This window comes from Sebastes fasciatus, chromosome 11 (assembly GCF_043250625.1).
Source record: "Sebastes fasciatus isolate fSebFas1 chromosome 11, fSebFas1.pri, whole genome shotgun sequence".
NCBI classification, from domain to species: domain Eukaryota; kingdom Metazoa; phylum Chordata; class Actinopteri; order Perciformes; family Sebastidae; genus Sebastes; species Sebastes fasciatus.
In genome coordinates, this window is record NC_133805.1 from 33,341,870 (window position 1) to 33,362,911 (window position 21,042).

The window sequence follows — 21,042 nt, forward strand, 5'->3', positions numbered from 1 at the left end:
TCGGGATTTCCATCCATCCATTATCTGTAAGATAACAGAGCATGTAAACTCCACACAGAAGGACCCCAAGCCGGATTCGAACCTGCGACCCTCTTGCTAACCATCAGTGCTAACAACTGCACCACCGTGCAGCCATATTGGGATTTATTTACATTTATTTGTAGATATATGTGGAAATGCGCATGTATCTGGCATTGGATTCTATCCTTTATTATTTTTATGTCCACCTTGTAAAGCACTTTGTAATGAGCACTCATTTTGAAAAGTGCTATATAAATAACCTTCATTATTATAATTATCATCAACCACACAAGATGAGTTTGTTAACAGATGCAACCTGCATTGCCCAACATGAGACTAATAGCAACAATTTAGTTTTAAATATTACAATCACACAGAAAGTTAGGATTTTCTACAACACGTGGTGTTCGCTGTCAAAACTAAGAGCCAATCAGCTCTTTGATCAGGCGTTTCCCAGGTGTTTGGCTAACCAGGTGTTTGTTTAAAACTTGTCTGATTGTCTGTGTATCTCGATCTCAGCAATTAACCCAATGAGTACAATGTCTTAGAGACAGAAATGATGGTCTAAACTACAACAGTATGACCCAAATTGTATGAAACTGGAATTTCCCCTTTATGTTCAGTAGTTTTATTTGTGTACCATAGGGTTGTGATCTGTTAAAGGATCGTGATTTGGATGCAAACCATTTGCACATTCACTGATATTGAAATCAGATGTGCGTGATTAGCTCCAAGCAGTGAGTGACTGGGCACTCTGAAGTAGTGGAAGGATGGGTGAAACTGTTCTGCAGCAAATTACAGTTAAAGTCGATGCACTTGTGTGTGCTTGTGTATGTCCATAGCTGAATTCAGGCGTCAGTAATAACTAAGTATGTTGAGTTACTGTTTTATTACTTATTGTATATTTTTTGAACCCTTGCACGTGTACGTATAAGTCACCCCATGCACACCTGAGCAGATGGTAGGTTCCAGTTCAAGTGAGGCTGAGAAAATCAAATGTCAGTTACTGGTCTGAAGCGGAGTGGGTGGCAGTTTGCTGTGAAGCTTTTCACTTCGGTCACTTTAAGTTATTTTTCTTGAAATTTGCAGGATTTGTTTTGAGGTTTTTAATTAATAATTAATACTCCACCTGCTTATAGCATTGCTCATCATCCCTTTGAAAGTGTCCCACTGCCAAACAACCTCTTCATTCATTTTGTTTAATTTTAAACACCCAGCGATAACTAGCCATGCAGATAGTTTTTATCAGATCTGTACAACTGATATTCTACTATTTGTTTTTTGAATTTGTTTTGCAGTGCTCAAATCATTAAAAAAACAAAACATCATTATGATATATTAATAGTTTCATTTTTCGCGATGAGATTTAGCAAAAGGCGTACAAATGCCACGATAATGCACAAGGCTTTTAGCGTGCAATAAGTACGCCTTTCTTGATTTCTGCGTGTCATTTGTTATGCCATGTATCCTGTACTGGCTGCAAAATAAACGCATCCGCGTATAAATGTTATGGTAAGAGTTAGTGACGTAGTATAGAAAGCGAGAAAGACCACTTATGGTGGGAGGGTGGGTAGGTAAAAACAGAGCTTTATTTTTGTCTCTGCTCTATGTCTGTCAGCTCGGCTTTTCTCTCTATCTTTTCTTTAGTTGTTGTTGTTGTTGGTTGTCTGCCTACATATGTACATGTCCTTTTCTACTCTTGAGTATTCTGTTGTGTCTGTTTGTCGTCAAGGTGGCCGGCTTATTCATCTCTTCTTTCTTCTCTTTTTTTATTATTGTTATTTTTTTTTAAATAATATTGTTATCCTCATGACCAGGATTACAATTATTATTTGTATTGCATTTTTCTTCTCCCTCATTGTTTTTTCTTTTGAAATTAGTAACCAAAGTACATTTATTTCTCTGAAGAGAAGAAAAATGAAAAGAAAATGTGATTTATATGAGTGGAGATTTTCTGGTAATTATGAAGAAAAAAATAGTTCAAATCTTCATGGCCTGTAGATTGAGATTATGGGGAATGGTAATGGGGAGCTAGGTTGTATTCTCCTGGAGCGACATTTTCAGATGAATACCGTAATCTACGATAAAGGGATGTAGGCAGAAATTTACCTCACTGGATGGTTATCAAACATCTTTGATACTTTCATCTGTGCACCTTAGAAAAAAATGCTTTTGTATTATAGAAATATATTTTTGTAGTACCCTTGAAAATGCATCTTGGGGCCCCTTGACCCCCAAGTTAAATTTTTTATTTAGTGACCACGTGGCAGGCTTCATGATATTATTACCTTTCTATTGTCTGTATTACTATCAACACACACACACACACTATGGTCATTTGTTAAAATGAACCAGAGAGATTAGCTCTTCCTTCAACAAATATTTGTCCAACTGGATGTTAGTGTTAGTTCTGGGGGATCTTCGCAACATACAGTATAAGCCTATTTTATAATTTAGACCTCTTAGCTCTGTGTGTGTGTGTTCGTGTGTGTGTGTGTGTGTGTGTGTGTGTGTGTGTGTGTGTGTGTGTGTGTGTGTGTGTGTGTGTGTGTGTGTGTGTGTGTGTGTGTGTGTGTGTGCGTGTGTGTGTCTGTGTGTTTGGTCTCAGGAGGTTGGTTAACAGACCTGGCTGTCATGATCCTGCCCAGCAGTAGACTGATTGGATGGGAGGGTTTTGTGTCACTGTTTGCACTGGTTAATGAGCGGAAGGAAGGTGAGCCAATACAATACACACACTCTGTCAACAGAGGGACACTGTCTGTGTGTGTGTGTGTGTGTGTGTGTGTGTGTGTGTGTGTGTGTGTGTGTGTGTGTGTGTGTGTGTGTGTGTGTGTGTGTGTGAGCGTGCGCATGCTGTTAAGGGTGACTGCTTTAAGCCCCACATCCCACCTCAGGCTGATTAGTAGTCGGTCTTTAAGTAAACACACGGCTAACTGCGGAGGAATCTAACCTGTGGAAGGAAGGAAGGGAGGAATCCTTCATCCATCACTGACCAGGAGCGACAAATGAACACACATGAGCCGGAAGTTAAATTTCCTCTGGTTGTGGCCAGAGAATTAAAGACTTCCACTCCATAATAACACACTCAGAAGTTAAAAAACACATTCAGCAAACTGCTGACAAAGTTAACCTAAGTTTCTCCTTCATTGTCTCCTCGTGAAAAAATATTTAAAAAAATAATTTCATGGAAATATCAGCAGTTTAAAAAACATGTCAGTCAGATTTCTGGCCGGGAAAAGCTGAGTACTCATAAATCAGTGTTGTAGTTAGAAGCCAAAATGACGTTTTCAAATTCTGGATCGTCTGTGCTATGAAATCATTGCATATTTTTCCCAAAGTGAATGCATAGATTTTCTGAAACTCTCCGTATAGTTATTTATACGCTGATTATTTATCCGGCCAGTGAGAACTCAGTGACAGCAACGTTCCCTCGGAGATCAAGGGTGGCGTCTGAAAGACTGCGTCCAAACTTAAAGAAAGTAAACATCTTCAGAAGTCAGGGGGGGCCTCCACGTCTTATCTTGGAGTCATACATCAGATCTAATTACGCTCGGGCCTCTTCTCCGATACACACATGAAGTTTTAAATCAAGTATATTACCCTGGGGAGCGAGGCGACACTTTATTTAAATATGTATTTAATTGCCAACTTCAGAGAGATATTCAGGAGGAGTTGTGGGGTTCAATGAAACTGGGTCAGGTTGGTTATTAGCAACTGCAGAATGAGGCACTGGGAGAATCAAGACTTGTTTTGTTGTGTTAAGAGAAGGTGATAGTACTTAAAGCAAGGTCATACGTTCTGCCTCACCAAATGGCGTAAGAATGATACGACAATTAGTAAGTCATTTTGCGTGCAATCACAACACCGTTCTAGCTTTGGGCGTGTCATTTCACGCCATGTAGTCTGTACTGACTGCAATCTAAATGCATCTGCATGAATATGATACGCTCAGAGCTAGTGATGTAGAATAAAACATGAAAAAGACCGCTTACAGTGGGTGAGAGGGGAGGTGGATGGGTCCAACAAACACAGGAGACCGGTGTTCGTGTCCCAAAGTGTTGTTGAGTTATTTTGAAGTTACGTTGGAGACGTTTGTGACGTGTTTTCCGTACTTATGTTACGTTGTTTACGTACGTACTTTAAACCCAACCATGATGTTTTTCGTAATCCTAACTAATTGGTTTTGTTACCTAAACCTAACTGTGGCTGTTACCGTAGCTTTGTTGCCTAAACATAACCGGTTCACAGTGATGACATGGGGTTAAATGACACACGAGATCAGGTCGGTTCTGCTGCAGCACGTTCTCACTCCCAGCTCGTTAAATACGGCAGCTTGGTCAGTAGCGCTACGCTTCAAACTATGACGCTCTATAGCAGGGGTGCCCACACTTTTTCAGCATGCGAGCTACTTATAAAATGACCAAGTCAAAATGATCTACCTACTATAAAAATGCAAAACATATATTTATTTATAAATATATTGAGTATTCTTTATATGTACAATATATGTTGGTGTACCTTGCATAACTGCATGAACCCATATTGTACAATATAACTCTGTAAATTTTTTGTCATTACCTTACTCTGATGACTTGCACTGAATGGAATCAGCCAGGGATGCATAGTCCGGACAGTAGCTGCTGATAGCCAGCCTCAAGCACACTTCCAAATGATCATCAGTCAAGGTGGAATGGTATTTGGATTTAATAATCTTCATGTGGGAAAAGGCTGACTCGCATAAATAAGTGGAGCCGAATAATGCAGGTAGCACATTTTCTCATGTTGAGGTACTTTTCCTCTGTGAGTAAGTTCCAGAACTGTCCATGAGCCCTGGACTTAAGCTGAATGTCAGCTTGTAGTGTCAAAATCTCATCCTCCACTCCAGATGAGTTCAGGTGAAACAGTGTTGCAATTTGTTGGCTGACGTCTATTTTAAAAAAAAATTAAAAATTTTTTTTTTTTTTTTTATAAATGCCATGCGATCTACCCACACTACCTTCGCGATCGACCGGTAGATCGCGATCGACCGGTAGATCGCGATCGACGTATTGGGCACCCCTGCTCTATAGGTACCCCTCTAGCGTCAGTTTTCCATGTGTCAATTTCTGCTTGTTATATGCATACACGGCCTTTTCAAAATACCCTTCCATATTCACAGGAAACAACTTGGTTAAGATCGTGGTTGGTTAAATAAGTAGATTTGATACGTAGTAAATAAGGCTATGTTACGTAATGTTACGGAACATAAATAAGTCAACAGTGATTTTTGGTTTCACACAGGATACGAACACTGGTCTCCTAGGTGAAAGTCTAGTTACTACGTAACCTCACTTCCTCCTTTTTCTCCGACAGTCTCTACTTCCTTCCACTAACTTCCAGCAGGTGAACTATCATTATAGAAAGATGAGAGAATGGTGGCATTTCTACCAGCCAGCAACACACACCTGCAGCATTAGACCATTTAGTGCCATATGCATACACCGGAGGAAGAGGAAGTCATTAAAATTGTTGCTTTTTGGGTGGGAAATAAGACATCATATCCTGATGAGTTGACATGAATCAACCACAATGACACACATCAAGAAACAACCAAATCTGTGCAGCAATAAAATCTGTGTTCCCAATAAACTTTTACTTTACAGCTCTAGAGGCTGGATATATTTTGGGTTGTGTGTACCCCACCATGGCACAAGCTCAACGGTAATCAACACCAAGTTAATCCACTCAAATGTAGCACGTTATGTTATAGGACGGGTGGTTTGAGAGTATCACAAGGCCAAACTTCCCATGAGGAGGTTACAAAGACAAACATTTCAGAGTTTCACAGCACGCCTCAGTAACTCTGTGAGAAACCCCCCCTCCGCCCTCGCCTTTTCCTTTGCCGTCGTGAACTTTGAGAGCCCTGGGAGAATCGGGGGGGAAAGCGAGAGGCAAGAAGGGTGGTTAGATAAAGGAGTGATGGGGTGGGCAGCCCGGAGAATGCAGAAATTGACTTCTAAACAGATGCAGTAATTCCATTTCCCCCCCTTTAAATTTGGTATGCAGGGGGCCAGCGCGTAACCCTAAACCCACTATCGCTGTTGCACACAGAAGGCGGGAGGCGTAGTCGACAGTTGGTGGCTGGGGCCGCCGAGTCTATCAGCCTTGTTAATCAATACGGGTTCCACTCTGACAGACAGCGATTGGTGTAACCGATGCTCAGTCTGCTATTCAGTTCGCCGCAGTGGGAGGAGGAGGCACCTGTTTCCTTCGACTTTCACCTGCGGTTCACAGCTCGGCTGGAGATGGCTGGCCCAGCGTGAGGCATCTGGATCAGACCCAAAAAGTCTCTGCATGAGCATGGGAATGTCTGAGAGTCTCGTTCCACCATGAGAAAAATGTTCCACCTGTTCTGACAAAAAGACGACTGGTAATGAAAGTAAAACTACATGCTGAAAGATGGTGACGACGTGAGCTTTAAAGCTGTACAATGCAAGATTTTTATGTAAAAAGACAAAAAACAAAAAAACAAAATGACAAATGAGTAACTGAGAACATGTTGTAATAGTCAATTTTATTTGTATAGTCCAAAACCACAAATTTGCCTCAGAGGGCTTTACAATCTGTACAACATACGACTCCCTCTGTCCTTTACAGTATGACCCTCTCATCAGATAAGGAAAAACTTAACCAAAAAAAACCTTTTAACAGGGAAAAAACTGGAAGAAACCTCAGGAAGAGCAACAGAGGAGGAATCCCCCTTCCAGGACGGACAGACGTGCAATAGATGTCGTGTGTACAGAGTAAAAGCATTATGAAAAGACAACATAGACAATACATATGACAAAAAATAATACATATAATGTGAACATATGTGAGAATGTGGATCCAGGAGGATGTCAAGCAGCTTCCAGGCGTTGCCAAACAGATAGAGCCAGAGCAACACGACCTCCTCTCCACGCCAAACAGGTAGAGCCAGAGCAACACGACCTCCTCTCCACGCCAACCAGATAGAGCAAGAGCAACATGACCTCCTCTCCACGCCAACCAGATAGAGCCAGAGCAACACGACCTCCTCTCCACGCCAAACAGGTAGAGCCAGAGCAACACGACCTCCTCTCCACGCCAAACAGGTAGAGCCAGAGCAACACAACCTCCTCTCCACGCCAACCAGATAGAGCAAGAGCAACACGACCTCCTCTCCACGCCAACCAGATAGAGCCAGAGCATGTTGAATCTGGAAATCTCAGGCCTTGGGCCTAGACGGCTGAGATCACAGCTCAATGTAATTCAATGTTCAATCCTAATAGTGTCAGAAAGTCAACACAGGTTACTCAAATGAATCACTTGATGCTGTACAAGTATGTTGCAAGAAAAATAGAGTTTTATTGTGTTTTAAAAATCAGAAGACAAAACACAATCAAACCCGAGCCGATCCGGAACACGACTGACCGCTAGCTTAACATCATATGGGTATATACTTGAACCAAAGGACACATCCTTCTTATCTTGTCATCATGAAATTTACGTTCTCCACTTCTACTGGTCGCCGTCAAACTAGCCTACAAATCAGCATAAACTCGTCCTCTTCTGCCATCCGTTAAGTTAGAGATGTCCTTTTTTGGGCCTTTTGGGGTGGCATCTTTTTCTACACAGCTATGATGCGACTTGAAGTTCGTTTGCGTTACGTCATTAGAGCTGTGAGTTACAGCGGCCAGTGTGAGTATTACAGCACTGGGGTCTATACAGCTGCACTAGGAATATATGCTGTTTCAATAGTAAAAACAAAGTTATAGGATTAATACTTTTATCGTTGTTTATCACATTTTTATATAGTTAAAAGGGATTACTTCTTCAAGCAACACGACCTCCTCTCCACGCCAAACAGGTAGAGCCAGAGCAACATAACCTCCTCTCCACGCCAACCAGATAGAGCCAGAGCAACACAACCTCCTCTCCACGCCAACCAGATAGAGCCAGAGCAACACGAACTCCTTTCCACACCAACCAGATGGAGCCAGAGCAACACGACCTCCTTTCCACACCAAACAGGTAGAGCCAGAGCAACACAACCTCCTCTCCACGCTAACCAGATAGAGTCAGAGCAACACGACCTCCTCTCCACGCCAAACAGGTAGAGCCAGAGCAACACAACCTCCTCTCCCCGCCAACCAGATAGAACCAGAGCAACATGACCTCCTCTCCACACCAGATAGGTAGAGCCAGAGCAAAACAACCTCCTCTCCACGCCAACCAGATAGAGCCAGAGCAACACGACCTCCTCTCCACGCCAAACAGGTAGAGCCAGAGCAACACAACCTCCTCTCCACGCTAACCAGATAGAGTCAGAGCAACACGACTTCCTCTCCACGCCAAACAGGTAGAGCCAGAGCAACACAACCTCCTCTCCACGCCAACCAGATAGAACCAGAGCAACATGACCTCCTCTCCACATCAGATAGGTAGAGCCAGAGCAAAACAACCTCCTCTCCACGCCAACCAGATAGAGCCAGAGCAACACGACCTCCTCTCCACGCCAAACAGGTAGAGCCAGAGCAACACGTCCTCTCTCCATGCCAAATAAGTAGAGCCAGTGCAACATGACCTCCTCTCAACGCCAGATAGGTAGAGCCAGAGCATCACGACCTCCTCTCCAAGCCAAACAGGTAGAGTCAGAGCAACACGACCACCTCTCCACGCCAAACAGGTAGAGCCAGTGCAACACAACCTCCTCTCCACGCCAAACAGGTAGAGCCAGAGCAAGACAACCTCCTCTCCACACCAAACAGGTAGAGCCAATGCAACACGACCTTCTCTCTACGCCAGATAGATAGAGCCAGAGCAACACAACCTCCTCTCCACGCTAATAAGTGCTGTAAAGACTCTTTACCCAAATTGTATTCTGCTAACATATGTGAATGATCCCATGTGCTCAAGAAGTTATGACTCAAAATTTATAATCCCTCCATCCATGCTATTTGGAACCATCAGAATGCAAAGTCGCCTGCAGCTTTATCTTAAAAATACAGTCATTGTACAAAATTGTATAAGTGTACGTGTTCATTATATACTAAGCAGTGAACATGATGGTGATGGTTTGATGGGTTGGTTACTGTGTGATAGTTGTACAGAAGTTTGGCAGGGTGATAATAGGGGCTGCCCAGAAGATGACAGGATGTCGGTTCAAAGCACCCGTGAGCACTTAGAAGAGATAACTGTAAGCACTAAAATAAGCTTAAGTGTACTAAAAGGAGTAGAGGAATGAGTGGTACATTAAAGTTTTATAGATAAATGTGTGGCATGGGGAGTTATATACCCTTTTTCCACCAAAATTAGCACGTATATGCAGGTTTTTTTAAACAAGGGAAAACGCGTTAAAATAGGCGATAGTCTCCTTTCCCATTGCGAGTACGCCGTGCCGTTGCATTGGCCTTTCTACTTTTTTTCTACTGTGTAACATTCAACATCACAGACGCGCCGGCCGGCACTGGAAGCAGGGTTAGTAAACAGTGAAAATGTTACAGTGGTTACTTCTTTTTTATATCCGTTACTTATTCAGTCTCTCTATCAAACTCTCCAACAAGGTGAATGTTGGAACAGTGGAAAGACTAACAAAGACGGTTCTGATGAGTTTTATTTTGTTTCTGTCGAGTTTGAATGAACTGTGTGTTTTTCGACGATCAGAGAGGTAAATTTACTGTTGTCTGATTGGAGTCTGGTGGCTTTGAGGAGAGCATATTAATTGTATGTTTTGTATGTTAATAAATTATAATAATTGTCCAAATTCCTGTTGATTTTATTTATTATATATAAATTCAATGCGCGTCACAAAGCATCGTATCAGAAAAGGGACGAAAATCAGCGTGTCCACCCGGGTGTCATGTTTCCATCACTGCTGATCGGAGCTGGAGCCGATAAAGACCCATGACTACTGCAGAGTCATTTGTCCTGGGAATGTATGCTGATTGTAACCTTTCCCATTAAAGACAAAAGCCAGATGTTAGTGGTTTATCACTCCAGTGGGAAAGGGGCTTTAGATGACCTGACTTAACAAGTGACAAGTCTGACTTTTCAGCCAGATGAGTATTGTTTGTCAAATAGAAGAAGACAATGAGTGCTAAGAAGTTATCTTAAACTCAATTTAGAAACACTTTTTTGTGATTACCAGCTTACCAAACACCCTCAAAATGATCTTTTCACAATACACCCCACCCCACCTGAGACCCCAAACTGAGCTAAAACAAGCATCCTTTAGCAAATATTGGAGTTTGGGGGCTAATTAGTTCTGATAAAAACCTGTGCATTGGAAACACGCTGCCTGTCTGACAAACTGTCTCAGCTCCATTTGAAGCCGATGAATCAAATAAGAAGTGTGAATGACTTTAATTAGTGCTATCACAATGCTGTATCTGCCCATGTTAGCTTATTTCCTTTAGGCTGAGCTCTGAAAGTGTTTACACACACACACACACACACACACACACACACTGTCCTGTTTGTGGGGCCCAGTGGTGCGTTGCAGTAATCGCCAGCACAGCATGCTCCGAGTGAAACATTGGCACCAGCAATAAGACAAACAGCCCCTCCTCCCTTTAGACCAGGACGACCCCCCGCTGTGGGCTAACAAGACCACATTAACCTCCCTTACCACACACATACACACACACACACACACACACATCCACCCTCTATTTCTCCTGCATGCAGACATATTCTCATACTGTCACTCATAAACACACATAATTTTTCTCTCATTCTTTCACACATGCATCCAACTGTGAGGCCACACGCACATGTTCAGGCATTGTCAGATTCAGAGGAAACGGGAAGTCATTCACTACATGACGGATAGTATCAGACTAGTGCTCCCTTGTGGCTTTTCCGAACCATTTGCCGATGAATAATTAATTCATTGGCTTTTCATAAACGTCGCAGCAAATTGAACTATCAAGATTACAGCCAAAATACCCAGGTGACAAGGGTTAAAAAAATATATATATATAACTAATAGACATTGCCATGAAACTTCCCCAGTTGATTACTTACATTAAAACAATTATTTTTTGAATCACGTTTACTGAAAATGTGTTTAAATATGCAAATGAGGCATTAGCTTATTAAATATGTGCTAATTTGCATACATTTCCAGAACAGCAATCTGAACATTGGAGGTTCAAAATTCTTGTATCATTTTGTTCACATATTAGAGTCAAAGGGTTTTTACAGAGGGGATTTTGGATCTCTCTTTTTATCACTCCATAAATCAGATAATACTTTAAACAGCCATTAAAAAATCTATTTTTGCCATGTTTTTATGAATAAAGTGTTCTATAAATCAGGCTATGGATGATATATGAAATATCCCCTCTGTAAAAAACCTTCAGAATATAGATAGGAATGACACTGGAAAGTTTGGTGGATGTAAGTGAAGTGGAGATTTCTGACTCAGAGTGAGAAAAATCTCTTTTTGAGAAAACAGCCTTTAAAGATATGGATTGTAAAATGCCATACATTTTACATTAGACATTACAGGTGAATAGGGTAGAAAAAAAGTTTAACCATGAAACTTCCCTAGTTGATTACTTAAATTAAGACAATTATTTTTTGTATTACAAGTTTTCTGAAATGTTATTTTTAAATATTCACATGAGGCAATATCTAATGCTAGATTGTGGTGAATTTAAGAGAACTCTACAGACACAAATAGACAAAACATAAACACCTAAATGTGTATTTTGGATGTTTTCTTTCCACTAGTCTGAAAGAACCCAAAATCTCAATTTTACCAGTATATGAAAAACGATGTTTTTGCCTGTAATGTCTCCCCCATTAAAGGATTCTGTGGCTAACAAAATGTTGTCCTCACTAAGATAGAACTAGCTCTGGAGAAGATGATGAAATAAAATGACCAAATAAGAATATGGACTTTACACCCTAACAGTGAATATTGAACGTATGCTTCTTACTTTGAGGTGAAATTTTGAATCATTTGAACTCTCTGACTTGGATGTACATTCCCTTTAAATATCATTTTAATAAATGAAACCATCAGAACAACTGGAAGTATAAAACAGACGACACAGGGAACTTCAAACAGAATAAAGTACTTTTTTTCACAGTAAAGGTTTTAATATCAAGTACAAACACAAGCTGCAGTATTCTGCATTAACAGTTAAGAAATGTAATCAATGCTTATATCCTGACTGCACCCAGACAGCAGTAACTGTGACTTGCAGTGGGTATGCAGAGATTTTGCATATTGCTTGCATGATTTAAACATGTGGACAGTTCTTGTCATATTCTTGAATTAATCATTTCAAATTGTAAGAGCACAAAAACACAGCGAGGAGCAGACCGGTGTGACTTGCAATACAAGTCTATCAGGCTCGATAAAGAATGGTGTCTTGGCAAACGAACATGTTTAATTTTTTCAAACACAGATGAGTTGTAGTAGATTCGGCTGACTCATGTCTAAATACCCAAATGTTACTTTATACATCTTTTTTTCTTCTTTTCTTAAATGTTCCTCTCACTGTCAAGTTGCATTTTTAAGCAAATGAGAATTATTAATGGCTCAATATCTATTCTATATGGACAGAGAAATCGTTAATATAACAAATGACGTGGTGGTAAATGCATAGTTGGGTGACCTCCAGTTGTTAGCCAACCACCAAGATTAAAAAAATGTGCATTTATTTGTTTCCCCAAATCATATAATTTGCATCATGATGCTGTGATGCATTCAGGCGCATCCTGTATCCTATACTAGCCTAATAGGTTGGATAGGTTGACTTTATGTTAGTTTACTCCCCACTGTCTGCATAATAATTACATTTCTTCCTAATGTCTCTATTGTATTAGAACTGCCCCTCTCCTTGTTTGTAAAGGGCAGTGTGTGTGTGTGTGTGTGTGTGTGTGTGTGTGTGTATGGGGGGTAAACAGAGACAAAGTGATTCTAACCCTTCCTCCAGGGTGAACATTTTAAACAAACACCTATAGAAGGAACCCTTGATTGACTTCTTCTTCTCCCTCCCCGCCCATGCTGGAGGAGTGTCCTCTCCTCCTCCAGTATAAAACCCAACGCACCCAGCAGCGCTGGAGCATGCACAGAGAGACACGGTGCAGCAACACCGACACAAAGAGAGACAGAAAGAGAGAGAGAGAGAGAGAGAGAGAGAGAGAGAAGACTGGGCTGTGTATCCCAGACTGTGTGTGAAAGTAAAGCGCTCGTTGTGGATACTATAGACACCACACACACAGAGCATCACAAACTCTATCTGCGCTCCAGCATGACTTCTTCTGCAGCATCCCTGGATTAATCCGCATTTAGCAGCCTACTTGCAAAGCGCAAGTTCGCTGGCACTTTTTTTGTTTTGTCGAGGACGCACGGAGGAGAACAACAACGATGGAGAGGAGGAGAGGCATCATCCTCATCCTCCCGGGCTGGTGCGCGCTGCTCGCCCTCCTCGTCCTGCACGGGACGCGCTGCATGGCGGCCAAGGAGCTCCAGTGCCAGGAGATCTCCGTGCCTCTGTGCAAAGGCATCGGCTACAACTACACTTACATGCCCAACCAGTTCAACCACGACACGCAGGACGAAGCCGGCCTGGAGGTGCACCAGTTCTGGCCCCTGGTGGAGATAAAGTGCTCCCCGGACCTGCGCTTCTTCCTCTGCAGCATGTACACTCCGATCTGCCTGGAGGACTACAAGAAACCCTTACCGCCGTGCAGGAGCGTGTGCGAGCGAGCCAAAGCCGGCTGCGCTCCGCTCATGAGGCAGTACGGGTTCCCGTGGCCGGACCGGATGAGGTGCGACCTGCTGCCGGAGCAGGGCAACCAGGACACGCTGTGCATGGACTACAACCGGAGCCAGACCACCACCACCACCACCGCTGCGTCTCCCGTGGTGGCGAAGCCGACAAACCGACCCTTGAAGCCGTACAACCCGAGGAAGAAGAGCGGCTACGGCCGGGGGGTCCCCGCCGGAGGGAAGCAGCACAAACCGGCCGCGTCCTCTCCGTGTGAACCGGGATGCTTCTGCCGTGCGCCCATGGTGCCGGTGGCCACCGACGGACACCCGCTGCACAACCGCGTCAAGACGGGCCAGATCCTAAACTGCGCCGTGCCGTGCCACAACCCGTACTTCACCCAGGAGGAGAGGACTTTCACCGCCTTCTGGATCGGACTCTGGTCCGTCCTGTGCTTCATCTCCACCTTCGCGACCGTGGCGACTTTCCTCATCGACATGGAGAGATTCAAGTACCCGGAGCGACCCATCATCTTCCTGTCAGCCTGCTACATGTTCGTGTCCGTCGGGTACATCGTCAGACTGATCGCCGGACACGAAGAAGTGGCGTGTAACCGGGAGAACGGAGCCGAGCACATCCACTACGAGACCACCGGTCCTGCGCTCTGCACTGTGGTGTTTCTCCTCGTCTACTTCTTCGGCATGGCCAGCTCCATCTGGTGGGTGATTCTGTCGCTCACCTGGTTCCTAGCCGCTGGTATGAAGTGGGGCAACGAGGCCATCGCCGGTTACGCACAGTACTTCCATCTGGCCGCCTGGCTCATCCCCAGCATGAAGTCCATTGCGGTTCTGGCTCTGAGCTCCGTGGACGGAGACTCCGTGGCCGGCATCTGCTACGTGGGCAACCAGAACTTGGATAACCTGCGAGGCTTCGTGTTGGCACCGCTGGTCATCTACCTGTTCATCGGCACCATGTTCCTGCTGGCCGGGTTCGTGTCTCTGTTTCGGATCAGGAGTGTAATCAAGCAAGGGGGCACCAAGACGGACAAGCTGGAGCGGCTGATGATCCGGATCGGAGTGTTCACGGTTCTGTACACGGTACCGGCCACCGTTATAGTGGCGTGTTACTTTTACGAGCAGCACAACAGACAGACGTGGGAGATTACGCACAACTGCACGTGTATGACGGACCCGAGCAGGCAGAGGCCGGACTATGCCGTGTTCATGTTGAAGTACTTTATGTGTCTCTTGGTGGGCATCACCTCGGGGGCCTGGATCTGGTCCGGGAAAACCTTGGAGTCCTGGAGGACTTTTTGCACGCGCTGCTGCTGGGGGAGTAAAGCGTCCGCGGGATCCATGTACAGTGACGTCAGCACGGGACTCACCTGGAGGTCCGGGACCGCCAGCTCCGTCTCGTGCCCCAAACAGATGCCACTGTCCCGGGTTTGAACAATAAGGGGGGGGCTCAAATGCAGCTTATGTCATTTGACACTAAAGACTTAAAAACCAGCGCGGATCAGCTCTTTTTGGGGGGACAAAGTGGCGTAAAGACTTTGGGTAAAATATTCAAAGTGAGTTTCAAGTTTCAAGTTTATTTGTCGTATGCATTTAAAAGTACAATGCAAAGAGAAATGCAATTAAATGCATTTACCCTGGCTCTCTCTCTCAGCCCTTAACATCTATAAATAGTAGAGTTGATAAATACTACAATAAATAAGACAATACCTGAGAATAAAATTATAAAACAACCTAAAACATCTATAAAACAATCCACAGCTCTGCAATCATTCAGTGCTTCTGTTCAGCAGTCTGATCGCCTGTCTGAGGGTAAAAACTGTCTCTAAGGCGAGAGGTCCGAGCTCTAATGCTCTGTAGGGAGATAAGAGAAAAGAGTATATATGCTGGATGACTTGTGTCCTGCATGATACAAAGTGCTTTCTTCCTGCAGCGAGTGGTGTAAATGTCCTGTAACTGTGGTAACGGTGATCCAATCATTTTAGATGCTGGTTTCACTGTCCTCAGAAGTTTGTGGTCATGTGTTGTAATGTTGCCAAACCATACCAGTTAATGCATCCAGTTAAGATGCTTTCTATTGTGGACCGGTAAAAGTTGATGAGGGTTTTTGTGGACATGCCATGTTTCTTTAAACACCTCAGAAAATAAAGTCTCATCAGTTGTGGCCTTTTTGTGACACAACTGATGTGCAGGGACCAGGAGAGGGAGTCAGAAATATGGACGCCTAGGAACTTAAAGCTGAGTCACCAAACTGCCAGTTTTAGATGTAACTTTTGGTCACGAGCACTCCACTAATGTGAACTTAAAAAAAAAAAAATGTGGTCATTTTATGCTCCATTGTGCTTCTAAAAGTTTAAGATCTTATGGAAAGTGCTCCTTCCTTGCCTTATCCAAATGAAGTCCATGGGTTTGAATAGAGGGTGTTGGTGGGGGGGGGGGTTGACTAATTGTGTTGGGATTGTCCATCAGCGTGTTGTAATTAGCACATTAATGAGCGCCTAATGGCTTCTCTTTAAATAATGAGACTGTCAGCAGCAGAACAATGTACCTGGCACGAAGAATGCAGAGTCTTATCTGGGCTTAATTGAAAATGCGCGCAGCTGACAAGATCCCCCTGGTCGACAGGTTATAGTATGGTATAGCTGAGGCTCTTCTTCGTCTTACTGTAAAACAACCGCTGTGTCTTAAACATATAAGATTCACAATGAGACTGCTCTGCTTGTAAACGAGGCCATCGCTGGGCTGGCTGTTGTTTTTTTGTCTTGCAAGATGGATTCACATGAACCAATGCCTTAATATACTGTCTCATACGGGTTGCATTAGCGCGTAAAAGTGTATTTATATAATTATTGGTGTACATATATTGTACATTTGTATATGAAAATTTACGAGATTGTAAATATGTATAATTTCCACTTTGATAGAAAATTTTATTTTGAGAATAAAACAACTTTTATTGAATTTTTCCCTCGTGCGTCTTGGTCATTCTCGCGAAAACTTTTAAGAGGTTGGACACTGTCAGTTTTTTTTTCTTTTTTGTTATGCATGCTTTTAAAAAGTGTGAACTGGTGTAATTCGCAGGTACGATCTCAATATCTTTGTGCGTAATGGCTGAGTTATGACATTTATTGATTCATTTATTTTTTTAACTAAACGTTCTTACTTGCCACATGGGATATGTAAGCTTTATTAAACCTCATGGGATATGTTAGCTTTATTAAACCTCATGTGATATGTTATAACCTCCCCAGTGTTGCAGATCCACGTGCTGTGACGACGCAGGGATCAACATGGGCATGACAGTAGGCTCACTACAGGAGGTCTTCTCACTTTAATGTCTCCCTGTGCATGTTTTAATCTTGTTATTAACGCTTGACTTCTGTCCTCTGTTAAACCCCTGATCCAGGCTAAATGTGTCACGGATAACCGTATCCTATTTTACAAGTTGATAATTCACATCACCTACTCTTTGAGTCTTCTTTTCCAACAGGTGGATCAGTGCTAGTGGAGGAGGATAATAATCAGCTTGTTACAAGAGGTTTTTAAGAGACTTGTGTTAGTGAAACAAAGCAGGGGAAAAAAACTACATTTTGTTCAAAAAAATAATCAAAACAAGCGGCAACATTTCATCATTATAACGCTTCATACGTGGCAATAATTGCTTAGTGTGAAGTGGACCGTTCAGGTTCCTCCTAATGTGGATTCTTTAAGATGTAGCGATGCCTCGGGTTTCTAATTAAGGCGTCAGTGAGGATGGACAGACATTGTAACTGCAGACCGACACCCTCTCTGTCGTGCGTAAAGGTAATTGCGTGCCGTGCAGTGTGTGGTCCATTTGTCTTGTGGCAGTGTGAGACTCTTTAACTGTCAGTGTGATCACTAAATTATGGTTCAGGAAATGTTAAAAGTGTGTACGTAATGACTTTAAGGGCACGCAAGTGAGGTCTATTTTTTTTGCTTCTAACGTGCAAATGCTGCATGTCTATAAATGTGTGAAGACAATGAATAGTATTTCATAAGTGACATGATCTATGCACATAACAAAACTCGATGTGCTCCAGAGTGAAGACTGAGCACTCCACTATAGGGTGGATTAAGTTGTATCATGCTGCCACCTTGTGGTCAAAGGGTAACCGACACTAAGGCACATAAACATTAATCCAAAAACTGAATACACATCTACAAAGTTTGTTTAAAGTAGCATTGAATCTAAAATATTCAGTTTCATCCATCCAGAGTGAGAACGTGTCACTTATCTCCAATACAAGTTGATGTTCATAGCCTCTGCAATTCTTAATTTTATAGATTAAATTTATTTAAATGTATTTAAAAAAAATATTTCTCTGCTCGTTTCAACACTCTTAGTTGGAGCTTCATATTACATATTTAAATCCAGGACTCCATGTTTTCGTGGCTGCACTGATGCATCAAATTATTGGAATGTTCTAGATTTCTTGTTCATTAAAAGTTTCCCTAAATTAATCCAAAAAATATTTGGGATGTTTTGGGGAAAAAGGATCATCTATAATCATCATCTATCTGAGGGTTAGAAGAACAAATCTGTTTAACGTGCATTTGTAAAGATGGAGCTATCTGGTGGGTAATTCTGAGTTTAAGAGGTTAGCCCTTACAAAAAGTAGTATACTACAAGTTTATTTAATTATTTTATCGAATTATACTTAAGTAAAGTTCAAGTATATTTTTCCCAAGTATACTTTATGTAGTAAGCATACTAATATCAATGTACTAGTAGTATACTGGTAAGTGTACTACTTATACTTCTTGGGACTAAATTGGCCCGCTTTTTCAGTATATAAAAGTATACTTTTAAGTTTACTTTAAGTATAAGAATAGTACATTTTGAGACCACAACTGGTTTACACAAGTTTTATTTTGTACTGCAACTATACTATGAGAATACTGATAGTTTACTAGTTTTATACTTTTTAGTTTATGGAAGTACACTTTAAAGTATATTCTCAGTAAACCACTAGTTTAATAGTTTTTATACTGCAAGTATACCTGTATATATTTGTAGCCCACCTTTTAGCAGAAATGGGGACTCGTGTTGCACTTAAGTCACACAAACAGTGACTTGAGACTCGTCTTATTTTTATATTATTGCTGTTACTAATATATTACTATCGTTAACGGATTATCCAAAAATTTTGAAAATTCTCGCACACTTTAATAGGCTACTCTATCAAAAAGTAACCACAACTACAAGCCAAGTATACCTTTCTGTAGGCCTATAAGGCAAGAATGCTTAATTATACTTTTCTTAAGTACATCTCGATCAAAAGATTAAGTACAAGTAGACCTATAAGCCAAATATACTTTGAATTTTTGTCAGTATAAGCTAAGTATACTTAGACTTTCCTGTATACTTGTCAGTATGAGCCAAGTATACTTTTGTGAAGTATATCTCTGATAAGTACATAAAAAGTAAACTGAAAGTATGCTTTCTTGTTTTAAGTTTAAAAGAAGTATACTAATAGCACACTTGAATAAACTTATTTTTGGTGAGGGAAAGACTTGTTGCCGGTGAAGTCATCTTCTTTTATATCTCCCTGGCTTCAGCAGTCATATAGTGAAACAAGTGGAAATCTGACTTTGACACTAATGACCTGTTAAAATTGACTTTATTTTTTGCTGTGCATACCCAATGAACTGCAGTGGAATACAATACACTGAAGTAAATCAATCAGTTACTTCCCGCAGAGGTCTAATTGTCTAAATTTGTCTCCCCCAATAATTACATTACACAAATTAAGAGACAGCAGGTCCTGTCCGTCTGTCCAATGAGAACAAATTGCTCTGTCTGCCACTGCTTGTTAACCATGTAGCTTCCTCTTCCAGGGGTGTGTGCGTGTGTGTGTGTGTGTCGGGTATGTTCCCTCAAGCCCTGAAAAGCAAAACAAAAAACCAACAGAGGAAATGGGTTGAGAGGTCAGGCCTGATCCATCTCCTTCTAACATAAACAAGGCGCCAACTTCAGGAAGAGCCCATCATGGAGAGATCCTATTGGTGAGATTCAGAGAACCCAGCTCTTCTTCATTGGTTCGTATGTTTTATGAATGCCATCTTTGTCTAATGATCTAATAAGCTGTCTGTCTGTGATTAGTTTGAAATAAATCATGTTAAGATGTCTTAGTGGCTTACATGGGCTGTTAAAGGTCACATACTGTAGCAGTGGGAAATCATTTCAGACTGTATATAACGCATTTTGCTTTCAATAACAGCTATTGTGTCATGTCATGGCTGATTTACAACGCAGTCTAAAACAAACATTTCTTCCAGGCTTAACTGACGTGCCTCGTGATGGACAGATGGCCTCGCTGCTTTCTGGCCCTGAAACATGCTGGGATCAACCACTACATGACATGAAATCATCACAGTAATATAATATAGTTAGGGATGTGCTGGTTTCTTCAAGGCAGTGCAAAAAGTCACCTTTTTTTGGCCATTTGGGGGCCAGTGGAAACAAGCTGTATACACACACAGTTGATATAAAATGTTAGCAAACAGTCGTCTTTTTACACATCCAGGAGACACAGAGTACGTTAGCATTCATTTGACACCTGGCGAATGGAAGTCCAATATTGACTCTCTTTTCGCTCAACCATAGACTGAATATAAAGATGGACGACATGACAGCTCCCCAAAAGTGAAGCCAAAACATCTCCACCACCCCCTGGTGGCTGGCTGCAGTATAGCTCATAAATCCCGCCTCTTCCATGTTAGCGGATGGGACATGGACCAAACTAAAACGTCAAAGCACACGTCAAATACATTTTTGCCAAAGATGGTTTCTGACATTATTAGGAAGTTCTCATCACGCTGATGTATGTTCAAATGTTAATTTTTCTGATAAGTTTGGTTTAAAATAGTTATTTGATGCTATAAAAAGGGGGTGAGACGTCATGATTGACAGCTGTGATTCTTTCACTCTTGCAAGCTGCAGCCGTGCTCGGCTCGCGATTGGTTCGGACGGGTCCTCGATACCGCGGCTCCACCGCCCGATCACTACTGCGCAGACTCTGGCTCTAAATAACGTCAAGATGGCAGCTCCCGTATCCACGATATTTTGGCTTCACTTCTGTACAGTGCATACTTGCCAACCCTCCCGATTTTCCCCCCAGGGTCACAATTCTCCCAACTAAATTCTTCACACGTTTTTTTCCTTTTCGTTATCGCAACATGTTTCCTGCACTGTACAGCACGTAGAAGCCCTACTGTTTCCACACGGACGGCAATAGAGCAACACAAAATGTTTCCTG

At 42.2% G+C, this 21,042-nt stretch overlaps 1 protein-coding gene and 1 long non-coding RNA gene across 2 annotated transcripts in view; both read left to right on the forward strand.

Moving 5' to 3' along the window:
* The window catches only part of LOC141777766 (uncharacterized), a 404,619-nt gene that overhangs the window by 377,637 nt on the left and 5,940 nt on the right, over positions 1-21,042 (forward strand). The window lies entirely within an intron of this gene.
* Positions 12,971-16,723, forward strand: LOC141777762 (frizzled-8-like). The gene has a single exon (XM_074652307.1). It carries the CDS (start codon positions 13,406-13,408, stop codon positions 15,194-15,196), a length of 1,791 nt encoding a protein of 596 aa, XP_074508408.1. The 5' UTR covers positions 12,971-13,405; the 3' UTR covers positions 15,197-16,723.